The sequence below is a fragment of the Astatotilapia calliptera genome, chromosome 5, assembly GCF_900246225.1.
Source record: "Astatotilapia calliptera chromosome 5, fAstCal1.2, whole genome shotgun sequence".
Classification (NCBI taxonomy): Eukaryota; Metazoa; Chordata; class Actinopteri; order Cichliformes; family Cichlidae; genus Astatotilapia; species Astatotilapia calliptera.
Window position 1 is genome coordinate 37,050,632 of NC_039306.1, and position 13,037 is coordinate 37,063,668.

At 41.4% G+C, this 13,037-nt stretch overlaps 1 protein-coding gene across 1 annotated transcript in view; it reads right to left on the minus strand.

Annotated features, from left to right (window-relative positions):
- The window catches only part of LOC113023072 (receptor-type tyrosine-protein phosphatase gamma-like), a 328,780-nt gene that overhangs the window by 79,124 nt on the left and 236,619 nt on the right, over window positions 1–13,037 (minus strand). The window contains exons 3-4 of the mRNA XM_026169152.1: window positions 7,447–7,629; window positions 3,255–3,403 (exon numbers count right to left, since the gene is read on the minus strand). Coding sequence (XP_026024937.1) covers window positions 3,255–3,403; window positions 7,447–7,629 — 332 coding nt within the window. The remainder of the gene's footprint in view (window positions 1–3,254; window positions 3,404–7,446; window positions 7,630–13,037) is intronic.

The following is a 13,037-nucleotide window of genomic DNA, read 5'->3' on the forward strand; positions in this document are numbered from 1 at the left end:
CAGATGTGCGCCATGTCTGGCAATGATGGCATTATTTATGTTCCTATTTTCCTATTTGAGAAGACCCATATGCCATGTTGCAATACTATACTGTTATGGTAGCTAACGTTTCAAATGCATGTTTGACAGGTTTGTGAGTGTACACTTTATCCAAAACCTGTAGCTCAGGAGGTAAAGCATGTCACCTCCTGATTGGAAGGTTAGTGGTTCGATCCCTGGCTCCTCCAGTCTGCATGTCAAGAGTCTGAATGTGTAAGAATGTAGTTAGGAAGCACTCAGTTTAAAGAAGATGTGTGATTGACTGAATGTGGAATGTTGTATACAGCACTTTGAGTACTCTGGGAGACCAGAAAAGTGCTATATAAGAGTCACTCACTATCTGAACAGAGTTTCGTCATGTTACTTTCGCACTATTTTGCATGTTCTGGCACATGTTGTTAGTACATGGCTTGATTATTGTACACATTAGGCTGACATCTGGGTCCAGAGCTGAAACTGTTCTGGGCCAGCGCAGGACCAGCAGTGTGTCTGCAACTGGCCTTGTGCTGACCCATGTGTGGACCACATCTGGCAAACCAGATCTGGGGCACCAAAGGGCCGTCATTCTTTTGGGTATGTGGACCATGTGTAAGCACACTGTGTGGGCTAGGTCCGGGCCATACCAACTTTGCTATGTGGGTAAGTGCTGCGTGGAGCTGTTGACTGTTTACATGTGGAAGCCACTCATTGTTTAAACTTTGTGTGGGCTGTATGCTGTACAATCACACAAAGATAAAATTAATATTCTTATAATATTTTAATAAAATATTATAAGAAAATGTGACACTGCGTAGTATATGCAGAATATAATAATTTGAAAAAAATTATCAAAAATTATCAAAAAGCAACTCACTATTGATATGAAATGGAAAATATGGGTGACCTTGCCAGTACTTTTATTTCAGTGGTTTAGATATGTTTCAGGTGTGTTGACCCAGGGTCATATCTAAAACATGCAGGACACCAGCCCTTTGTCCACCACTGATATAAACAGACACAGTAGTACTTTTGTTAGTGTAAATTTCCTCATGATGTTAAATCTTGAGTATTGACAGTGAGAAAATACTATTAATGTTTGTTGCAGGTGCAGAACGCTGTGATGAGTGGAAAGACGAGGCTTGCATGTACAGACGAGCAGCGCAGGTGGAATGCAGGGACAGAAAAGAGGCTTGAATCCAAACGTCTAAGACAGATAAACTAAGATAAACTAAGACAGACGTCACAGGGCAGAGCAACAGTGCAATGTGAACTCCCAGTGTGCACCATATCACCTTGCACACCAAGACTTTATTGATAGTTCAATAAAGTCTAGTGTTAGCAAAGCACCAATGAAACCTCGCCATCACTGCAACAGTAAAGTTAGCAATTGAGCTCATCCTCGAACAGGTAAAGCCGCTAATTACAGCACAAAGTAAACGATTTTTTTGTTAGCAACGAGTGAACGCTGGCTCTCACTTTGAGTAACCGGACTGCGGAAGTACTGGTCTGTCATGGCAGCCTACGTATGTTCTTACAGAAACCTGTGGGTCAATAGCAAAATGCCAACCAAAAACAAACATTATATGATAACTAGTGCTGTCAATAGATTAAAAAAAATTAACTAACTAATCTCACAATTTTCTGTTATTAATTGCGATTAATCTCAATTACTTTATTAATAGTCTGGCTCCAATTACATTTTTTTATTCTTTATATTTTAAGTAATTATCGTTGTTCACCGAAGTCCAGTGGTCTCCGGTGAGAGTGACATTCCTTACTTGCACAAGCTTGCTGGACTGCTGAGCCCTCTGGTCCCCATACAAAGTGTGCAGTCTCGACACAATGGTTCCTCTCGAGGGCAGATTGTAACACTCATCTCCTGATGCAGCACGAATGACTTCTCTCAGTCCATCATCTTCTACTATGCTAACTGGTCGGCAGTTTTTAGCTATCCAAACAACCAAGGAATTGGTTACCTTTTCTCTCACATTTTTTGTTATTCGTCCACAAGCACCATACTCCTGAAGCGTAGGCTGGCGAGGTCCCGTAGAGGTGGATTCAGTTGGGTGTTTTGCTCTCAGGTGATACGCCAGTGATGAACTGCTTCTGTGGTACTTGAATTCAGCGTTGCAAATTGTGCATCTTACTCTCGTTTTGTCCAACAAGCCATCAGGCAACTTCTTAAAGAGAAACTTTCCACCCAAAAGTCCGCCCTCGTCCATGCTTGCATGTGTTAGCTAGTGTTAGCTAGATAGTAGCATGGTGTCACTTCTTCTTCTTCTTCTTCTAATCATTTCTGTCAGGCCAAACGCCAGCATAGCACACTGTTGCCCCCTCCTCCAGAGGTGCTCATGAATTTAAAGGTCTTAGATTACAGGAAATTAATAAAAAAACAAAATCAGCGTTAAATTTTTTTAATGCATTAAACATTTCGCGTTGATCTTAACAATTAACGCGATAATTTTGACAGCACTAATGATAACATTTGACATTTGCTTGCTTAGGAAGCGGGGATAGTGACAGCGACAAGAGAGCGAGATTTGAGATGTGAGATTTGTGACATTAGCTTGTTTGGAGTGTGTAGTTGGTTTGTAGTGTAGTATTTTTTGTTTGTTTTTTGTATTATGTGTCAAAACAATAAGGTGGCTGTTGAATGACACAGATGCTGGCCAAATAGCCACGACAGGGACACTGAAATGTAAATGCTGTCTCTGCGTGGAAAACAGACAAAGTGATACAGCTCCTGTTGTCAAGTCTTTGGGTCTAAGGCCTGTCCCTCAGTCTCGTGGTGGAATGGCACAAATAATTTGTGTAGCACCTTATTATGACACCTGATAGTTCTAAAGGAAAAAGTTTTAAATAGTTGCACAAAAGACACCCCAGCCATTGCATGTATTTTTTAAGTTTGCACAATTCATATATATTTTTTTATAATTTATATTTGCATCTCAAGTTATAAAAATGATTCCTTAAATGTGTTTGTTTTCACAGTAAAAAAATAATAATTTTTGCCTACTTGGATTTTATGTTTTTCATGCAATAGAAAGTAAATGTTGTCAATACAATATGTCGAAATTGAAAAAAAAAGTAAAGACATGTAAGGTTGTGCTGAAAAGAAGTCTACCAAACAAGGTAAGGTAAACACCTTTTAAAGGTGAAATATAAATGTAGTCAAAAATTATATTCAAACATTTTAAATTATATTGTATTTTTTTTCCTTAGAAAATTGAGCTTACCTCCACAGGATAACGTTGGCCATTGATACTGTGTTCAGAGCCCTCCGATCCATTGCTTGTACCCCAATGAAACTCTACTTTTTCTGCCTTAAACCTCCCTGGTAGACCTGCTCCCCGAACAAAGTAATGATCTTTCAACATGATGGCGACTGGAAGAAATACAGAAGAGGAGAGAAAAAAAAACAGTGATTACCCACATAGCAGGCAGGTCTGGCCTGCATCTGGTGTCAAGCAGGCACTGCTGGCTGACTTCTGGCATGGTAAGTGGTATGTCATCCAGATATGGGCCAGGCCTGGCACTGATGGCACTATTTATTTTCCTATTTTCCTATTTTAGTTAGAAGACCCAAATGCCATGTTGCAATACTATACTGCTATGGTAGCCAACGTTTCAAATTCAAATTCAAATTCAAACCAGGTTTCACAGGTTTGGGAGTGTACACTTTATCCAAAACCTTGTAAGGGTTTACTCATGCTTCCCACTGGGTGGCTGTAGCTCAGGAGGTAGAGCAGAACACCTACTGGTTGGAAGATTAGTGGTTTGATCCCTGGCTCCTCCGGTCTGCATGTCAAGAATGTGAATGTGTATAAATGTAGTAAGAAAGCACTAAGTTTAGAGAAAGTGTGTGAATGTGGCATGTTGTATAGAGCACTTTGAGTAATCCAGGAGACTAGAAAAGTGCAATATAAGAATCAGTCCATTCACTGTCTGAACAGAGTTTCGTCATGTTACTTTTGCACTCCTATGTTCCGGCACATGTTGTTATTACATGGCTTGATTAAGGTACACATTAGGCTGACATCTGGGCCCAGAGTTGAAACTGTTCTGGGCCAGCACAGGACCACCAGTGTGTCTGCAAATGGCCTTGTGCTGGCCCATGTGTGGGCCACGTGTAAGCCAGATCCGGGCCATACCAATTTTGCTATGTGGGTAGATGAAAAAAGTGAGCTTTGATTTATTACTTATCAGATTTTTCAGCAGACATGGAAATAATTTCTCTTTAAAAACAGATACAGAAACAAAAATGTGACATCTATCGATGACATGAAGACAATTTCAAAGGTTCCTTGAAACACCATCAGAATGTGGGCACGTGCACAGCATGAAACAGCTTTACATGCATAAATTAAAGAAACATATTCTAAGACATGCTAAATATAGGTCTGTTTCTCCTTCAGATTTTCTCTGAGGAATACATCCTCACTAAAGATCATTTCCGTCAGTTTCCATCAGCTTATAAAGCATATTCTCACATGTGGGGCTAATTTGCCAGGCAGAATTGTTTTTCAGTTGCTTACAGTGTCCCTTACAGGGTCCTTTGTCATTCTATTGCAATTTTCTGAGATATAGAGAGAATTGAAACACTATGCTCGCCTCTGTCAGTGCGCCCCAGGGCGGCTGTGGCTACACTGTAGCTTGCCATCACCAGTGTGTGAATGGGTGGATGATTGTGTATAGTTTAAAGCGCTTTGGGGTCCTTAGGACCAAGTAAAGCGCTATACAAATACAGACCACTTACCATTTATTTTCACATTCACAAGTGGTGTCAGGGTTAGTGCTGTGTGACAGGCAGGATAAGGCTAAACCCAAATGGGGCCAGCTCCTGATGGTTGCTGCCTTTTATTGGGAAAACAGTTCACACAATACACTAGTACCTCCCCTCGTAAACCCCCCCGGTTACAAAGACAAGGCACTGTATGTATATGTGTGTGTGTGTGTGTGTGTGTGTGTGTGTGTGTGTGTGTGTGTGTGTGTATGCAGGTAAGAATGTGTGTGTGTGTTTGAGTGAGTGTGTGAGAATGTGTGTCTCTCTGTGTGCATGTGTCTCTGTGTGCATGACTTCCTGCTCACCAAAAGGATCACAAAAGCAGGAAGCAACATCACAAGAAACAGATCTTTCAGATAGGATGTTTCTGCATAAAACCTCCCCCAGCACAGAGAGGAATGTCTTGATCCTATAGACTGAACTCAGACCTTACAAATTTAAGAAGCATAATGACAAACATTCAACAAATAGACTTAACAGCGGGTTCTCGGGAGGGGCCATGCTGACACCTGCTGCTTTCTTGCAGAAAACACCATGCCCCTCCCGTGTTTTAAATGCACTTTAGAACAGCACACAGCAACACATATGAGTGGGCGGAGAGAGGTATGGGTTCTTCCCCCCCGTTTTCTGTTCGGGAGGAGGAGTTGGCCGTCTGGTCGGGGTCTGGGATGCTGGGCCTCCCTGCTGCTGTTCTGTGTGTCTCCACGGTGGGCAAGTGCTGAGTATTTGTATATGTGTGCATGAGGGTGGGAATGCATGTTTGTGTCTGTGTGTGCCTGTTTGTCTGTGTGTATGTGTCAGGTCGGGTCTTAGACTCCACCTCTCTGGGAACATCTGAGGCCCCCCTGGTGTAGGGATCTATCTCCCACCACCACACTCCCTGCCAGTGGCTGATGCCCTCAGCTGTCAGTGCATTGGTGGTTCTCGGTATCCAGGGCTGGGGGCTCAGATACATACTAGCTCACTCCCGGTGGCTGCTTGGTGGGGCCTGGGCCCTCATAACAGCCCACTAGTCATGAAAACCATCGACATGATAAGCAAAGTTGCACAGATCATATAAATGTTAATTATAACTGCATTTATCAACCTGCTGACATATTTAGAGTTTTTCACAAAAATGTGTTAAATGTACACCTGAACTCTGAACTGCCCTTCAGGCCCAGGTCTAGGTCCACTCTGACACAGCTGGCTGCCGGCAGATCCTGCAGGCACATCGTCACAGCCCCCTGTAGCTTCTGCAATGTGGCTGCTGCATGACCCCCTGTCTGGGACTATCCTAAGCTCTTTCTAGGTGGGTTGCATGATTGTCCTCCTTGGGCTCTCGTGCATTGGGGGGCCTCAAGATATTTGGGGCCTGGATCTCCTCCATGCCTGCTTGATGTCCTGGGGGGCAGGGCTATGGCTCCCCACACCCACTATCAGATAGTGGAGAAACCTTTTGAATACAAAGGAGCTTGCAAAGAAAAGCGTCTGGACTTCTTTAAGTTGCTTGAAGACGTTTCACCTCTCATCCGAGAAGCTTCTTCAGTTCTAAGGTCAAATGGTGGAGAGTCCCAGATATAAACCTAGTGGGAGTTTCCCCCCCACAGAGGGACAAAAGGACCCCCTGATGATCCTCTAATCGCCTGAGCCAAGGTGTGAAACTGGGTTTGGGTCCCAATCAGCCAGAGTTTCGGGTGTGTTCATTGTGAAACCTGGCCCCACCTTATCATGCGAATTCCTGAGGTCAGATGGCCCAGGATGTGAGTGGGCGTTAAGGCGTCTGGGAAGGGAAGGGAACTCAAAACTGGATTATAGATGGCAGAGAGTTGGTGAGTCAAGCAACTTAAAGAGAGTCAGAGAGTCAAGCAACTTAAAGAAGTCCAGACGCTTTTCTTTGCAAGCTCCTTTGACTACGATGACCTGGATGACTGAGAACCTTCACAGACCTTTTGAATACAAGCGCGCTCATGCACACAGGTGTGCACAGACACATACTGTATCTTCCTTGGCTGCTGCGTCAAAGCACGTCATGCATTGTCGGTCTTGCGCGCTGCTCATTAACATTCAATATCTATTGGTCACTTACATTTATCTAGGTTCTTGCTGTGGTTTCTCTTGTGGTTGTTCTCTTTTTGCTTTTTTTTTCTTCCAGCAGGTGATCCAGCAGATTTTTTTTGTCTTTTCTCTCTGTCCCTCTTCCCCTCTATTTTTCTTCCCCTCTCCTTTTCTTGAACTTTTCTATTCTACATCTTTACCTTTCCTATCCCCCAGTCATGTCTGTTCCATTTGTAATATCTTAAAAGTTAAAAATAAATGAATTAAGTAATAATCATAAAGATCATTTAAGTGGACATGGCAACGCCGTAATAATCCACTTGAAAAAATAAATCCACTGGGCATTTTTCTTGGCCTTCAGAAAATAATTCTGATTGCTACAGTGCCGAACAAACCACCTGAAAAAGCTGCAGGCCTCTCAGCTTGCCCAGCTAAAGTCAATGTTAATGTGAGAATTCATGCCCGTACAATGTCAGACAAGATACGCCAAGGTATAGAAATGATCTCCCCTCCTAAAGACAAAGATTGTTGTTGTAAAGGGAAGCATAAATCAAGAACAAAAAAAGAAACTTCAACAAAAGGACAAACAGAACATGTGTTATGTTTACCTGTTTTGCCAGTGTTCTTCATAGATGTCTTATTTGAAGATTCTATGTTAAAACCCTCCAGTGTCAGCTCCTGATATTCTCTGGATATTTTGGTATCCTTATCCACAATATTGATTGGTGACTGGTTTCTCTCTCCACATTGTGGGTAGGCAGATGCCCAGCCCTCATCTGGCCCATACATACCTGGGGAAAATAAGAAATACAACAGCATCTCATCACTTGAAAAAAAATGTGAATGCAAAACTGAGATATAGTCAAAAGTTTCAACACATCCCCTAATTTAATGTTTTTTCTCTATTTTCATGACGATGTATATTGTAGGTTCTTACTAAAGGTGTCAAAACCATGAATGAACACATATGGAATTATGTAGTAAACAAAAAAGTGTCAATAACTCAAAACATGTTTTATATTTTAGATTCTTCAAAAATCCACCCTTTGCTTTAATTACTGCTCTTGGCATTCTCTCAATGAGCTCATGAGCTCCTGGTTTTTCAACAGTCTTGAAGGAGTTCCCAAAGATGCTGAACACTTGTTGACCCTTTTGCCTTCACTCTGTGGTCCATCTCATCCCAAACCATCTTGACTGAGTTTAGGTCAGGTGACTTTGGAGGCCAGGCCATCTGGCACAGCCTGGAGGTGTGTTTGGTGGTCATTGTCCTATTAATAATTAAGTGATGGTCCAACTAAACCCAAACCGGATGGGATGGTATGTCGCTGCAGGATGCTGTAATAACCAGGTTGGTTCAGTGTGCCTTCAGTTTTGAATAATCCCCAACAGTCTCCCCGGCAAAGCCCCCCCACACCATCACACTTCCTCCTCCATGCTTCACAGTGGGAACCATGCATGTGGAGATCATTGTTCACCATTTCTGCACAAAGAAATGGTGGGAGGAGCCAAAGATCTCAGATTTGGACTTATCAGACCAAAGCCGAGATTTCCACTGGTCTAATGTCCACTCCTTGTGTTTCTTGGCCCAAACAAATCTCTTCTGCTTGTTGCTTTTCTTAGTTGTGGTTTCTTAGCAGCTGTTTGACCATAAAGGCCTGATTCACAGTCTCCTCTGAACAGTTGATGTAGAGATGTGTCTGCTACTTGAACTCTACGTGGCATTTATCTGGGTTCTGATCTGAGGTGCTGTTAATGTGTCTCAGCTGGTGTCTCAGATGAAGTTATCCTCAGCAGCAGAGGTGACTCTTGGTCTTCCTTTCCTGGGGCGGTCCTCATGTGAGACAGTTTTGACGTAGTGCTTGATGGTTTTTGCACTTTGGGGACAAGTTTTAGCAATTTTCCGGACTGACTGACCTTCAGTTCTTAAAGTAATGATGGACTGTTGTTTCTCTTTACTTAGCTGATTGGTTCTTGCCATAATATGAATTCTAACATTTGTCAAGTAGGGCTGTCAGCTGTGTACCAACCTGACTTCCGCACAACACAAATGATGGTCCCAACCCCATGAAGAAGAGAAATTCCAGAAATAAACCCTGACATGCACACCGGTGAAGTTAAACCATTTCACGTGACTACACCATGAAGCTCATTGAGGGAAGGCCGAGGGTTTGCAGCAGTGTCAACAAAACATAGGGTGGCTACTTTTTAGGATTCTAAAATTTGTTATTTATCAATTTATTGTTTGCCACATAATTCCACATATCTGGCTTCATACATTTGATGTCTTCAGTTTGTATCTACAATGTAGAAAGTTGTAAAAATGAAGAAAAACCATTAAAAAAAAAGGTGTATGCAAACTTATGACTGGTAGTGTATATCAGAGCAAAAGGGCATTTCAGACCTCTCTGAAACCAGCTGACAGGAAGCACTGCTAAATTATGTGAATCCCTATCAAACATTCCACAACTGGGCAATGCTCACTGTCAGCTACCCTGAGCACCAATCAGAGGAAGCTGCTGAAATACAAACCCTTTTTGTTCATGAGGATTTCGGAAGATTTCAAAATGTCATTATTTGAGGGCAGGTTATATTCACAAATTCTGTTTCGTGAAATAATACATATGTTATTGACCTCTATATCTGGTTTTGCACTGCTGACTCCTTTTTTCAACCACAACATAACTACAAAGGCCAGGACTGAAATCTCACAGGGCCCAGCTTTAACATCTCAATGTTTACTTAAAGACTTGGGGTGCATTCCAATAGTTCACTTTGTTTAGGAGGGTTTCTAACTGAGAGACATCAGCCAGACATATCTGTGTGGGGGCAGTAATATGAGCTGTGAAAATTCTCCAAAGATTAAGGAAAGGAGCATCATTGCTTCCTTTAGCATAGGATACACTGAACCATCCTTTATGAAAGGATAGGAGAAAATGCCGTCCCATAATTCATTGCGACGTAACAGCCCACCAGTCATGAAAACCATCGACATGATAAGCAAAGTTGCACAGATCATATAAATGTTAATTATAACTGCATTGCAACCGCTGACATATTTAGAGTTTTTCACAAAAATGTGTTAAATGTACACCTGAACTCTGAACTGTGAATTAGTGGCTCAATAATCCAGAAGAGAGAGAATGGTGCAGGCCTACAAACTAAATAAACAATCCAGTGTAAGCTCAGGCAAAAATGGTGCAATAGAGATAAATATTTGTTAGAGGTTGCTCGCTGTGTGCGCACTGCTGAGAAAAAAAAGTGGCTTGAGAAAAAGAAGCTCATTTCAATTAATTCCTGTCAAAGTGAAAATCCCGGTGTTATTGAGGAACAAAAGGTGGGGCTCACTTCTAAACACTCAGCGTGAGAACTGAATGAAGTGGCACTGAGGCTTTGAGCCAACAATGCAAAGTGCCAATTATGTGATCGTTCTGATAACTTCTGATAACTCTTAGTAGCAACTATCACTACCACCACAAGGCATAAGACATATTTTTTCTCAGCATTAGATTTTGGACAGTCTGTGGTACTGTGGCAGTTTAGTGCAGACGGCGTAATTTACATTTGCGTGACTAATTTAATTCTTCTCCTGAAAGTAAAGGTTTTAAAAATACACATGCACAAGGCAAGCCACCAAATGACACTCCTTTACTTAGTACATTCAGTTTTTTAACATCAAATGAATGCTGTGTGCTGGTTAGTTAATGTTGCCCTAGATCTTCCTTCTACTTTAAAATTCCAACTTTTGCAATGAAATAATATTTTTCACTGCCTGTTCAGTGTGGCAAAGTAAAATGCACACTGTGTAGTCTCTGCACATTGTAGTTTTGAAGACAGTAGTTTTCCCACTAAGGAGAGAGTGTAAAGCTGTTCCATTTTCAGTGCATCGCTTGTCTGCACAATTGCCACACCCAGTTTTCCTTGACTTCAGTGAATTGCATGAGCTGAATAAAACATTATTAACATACAAGTATAGTATATTCATATTTGACTGAACATTCATATGTGATGGAATTATTGACAAATTAAGTATAACATAGAAAAGAAGAAAATGTCATTAAATAATTTTAAAGTTTAAACCCTGTTTTAAGTCATGGATTTAAAAAAGTCAGTTAGAGAGGAGATAATAAGGTGTGGCTTGAATGATTGTATGTCAGCAACAATGAGTTCCCACTGCAGGTTCAGAGGCAAATGTGAACCTGCAAATTCTGTTTGCATTTTTTGTTTTTTTCTCTGCTCATTTCTGACGTGTTAGATTAAAGAATCAGAAGGGAAAAGTGCATCATCAGATCTGGTTGTGCTCATTCTTACCTCCAACCTGCTTTCTACCAAAGATCAGAACAAGGTCAGCATTAGCTGTTAATTATACAAGTATAATTCAGGTGATTAGATTATTACTTTGTGATTATTATTATTTGATTCCACTTTTCCACTTTTGCCTACTAAGTTGCTTTAAGAAAATATCCTGCAAATAAATTCTAAATTGTGCCCATTCCCTTTTAACCCTTTGTGAAACAGTAAAGGGGAAAAACTGAGATACACAGGGTGGACCTCCAGACACCAAAGGCTGTTAAAACCAGTCCCCTCACCCATCTATCCAAGCTCTGCTCTGCCTGCTGGGTTAGACTCATAGGATCCACACATCCTGCATTGGGGTGCTGGTTCCACAAATTTATATCCACCACAGTTTTTGGCTTCCACACACCATCACTACCTTCAAGTGAAGTCTGCGCCACATACTCCCATTTAGATAAAAGCTGTACAGTGAAGATCACTTCCTTTGATTTCTTAAGAGCATTTGACATAATCTAGTAGCTGCTACCGGAAATATATGTAATTATCTGCCATCTCATGGGTTACTGACTACCTGACATAAAGATCAAATTATGTGAGACTTTGAAGTGTCCACAAAGGACTACAGTCTCTTCTTTCCAGTTCACACAGTCTCTTTCCCTGTTCACAGTTTCAGTTCCAGTCATCTAGTTGTGGTAATCGCAGATATAGAAACATCTTTTACATAACATGCTACAATTATCTGTAACATAGATAATATGACATTGTACTGTATTTTACGCACTATAAGGTGCACCTAAAATCCTTAAATTTTCTCAAAAATCAAAAGTGTATGAATATGTATGCATTCCTGTTGTGCTTACTGACCTCGAACCGATTTTATGTGGTACACGCCACTCAAAAATCTGTCAATAAATGGTTAAGTACGACTTTGGTAAGCTACGAAGCTGCACCGATTGATGGATTGTTGGAGCATTACGGCTACCGTAGTCAGGAACCTCGTGGAGTGATCTGGGTCCAAACTCCACTTCAGCTCCCAAAGTCAGACAAACACTGCGGCATCACTGAGAGTTAAGAACTCTCTAAATTATTTCATCTTCAATAAAATGATGAGTGTTAGTGCTTTACCAGGTGTAACAATTAAGTTTAACATCCAGGCATCCACGAAAACAGAATTTATTAAATATAACAGAGTTAAAAGTTAGCAGAGAGTTAGCTTGCTAGTTTCCACCTAAGCATGATATAGCATGTTCTGACGGAGAGATTTATGAAAAAATTAAAACGTACAGCTCTGCTATCACTTCCAACATAAATGAAGACAGAAAACTAAACAGCAGTGACGTTTGTAGGGTTACTGAAGTTGGGCTAGCTAGCATATAATGATGTGCTATGTGATCGCTAGCGACACAGCTATGTTAGCATAAAATAACATAGCTGTTGGAGCTCAGTCTGGGGGGAGTTCGTTTTTTCTCCTCATCTTTCCTCATGTTGTGCATTTTCCATTGTTGTTCGGTTCCGGGTCGTTCCATGCTTGTGCGGCTGACCGGCCAGCTACCCAGCCTGACCTGTTTCTCCAATGTGATGTTTGTGTACGGTCGGCAAAGTCAGTCTCTTAAATGCCCCTTGGGGATAAATAAAGTGTTCTGAATCTGATAAACACAGTGAAGCTGAAGGATGAACGCTAACTTTTTCCACTCGATGAAAGTTAACATGAGGGTTCCCGATGGTTAAGGACAAATGCAATCGGATGGCAGGATGCTGTAAACAGACCAAACTTCAGGCAGGAGAAAAACTGAGATAATCCATCCACAATACGAGGTTAGTCATTCACATACTGCAACAACATGGGAATAGAGCAGCTGGAGAGAATTCAACATTAATGAACCATTGGTACAGAAGTGGAGGAAGC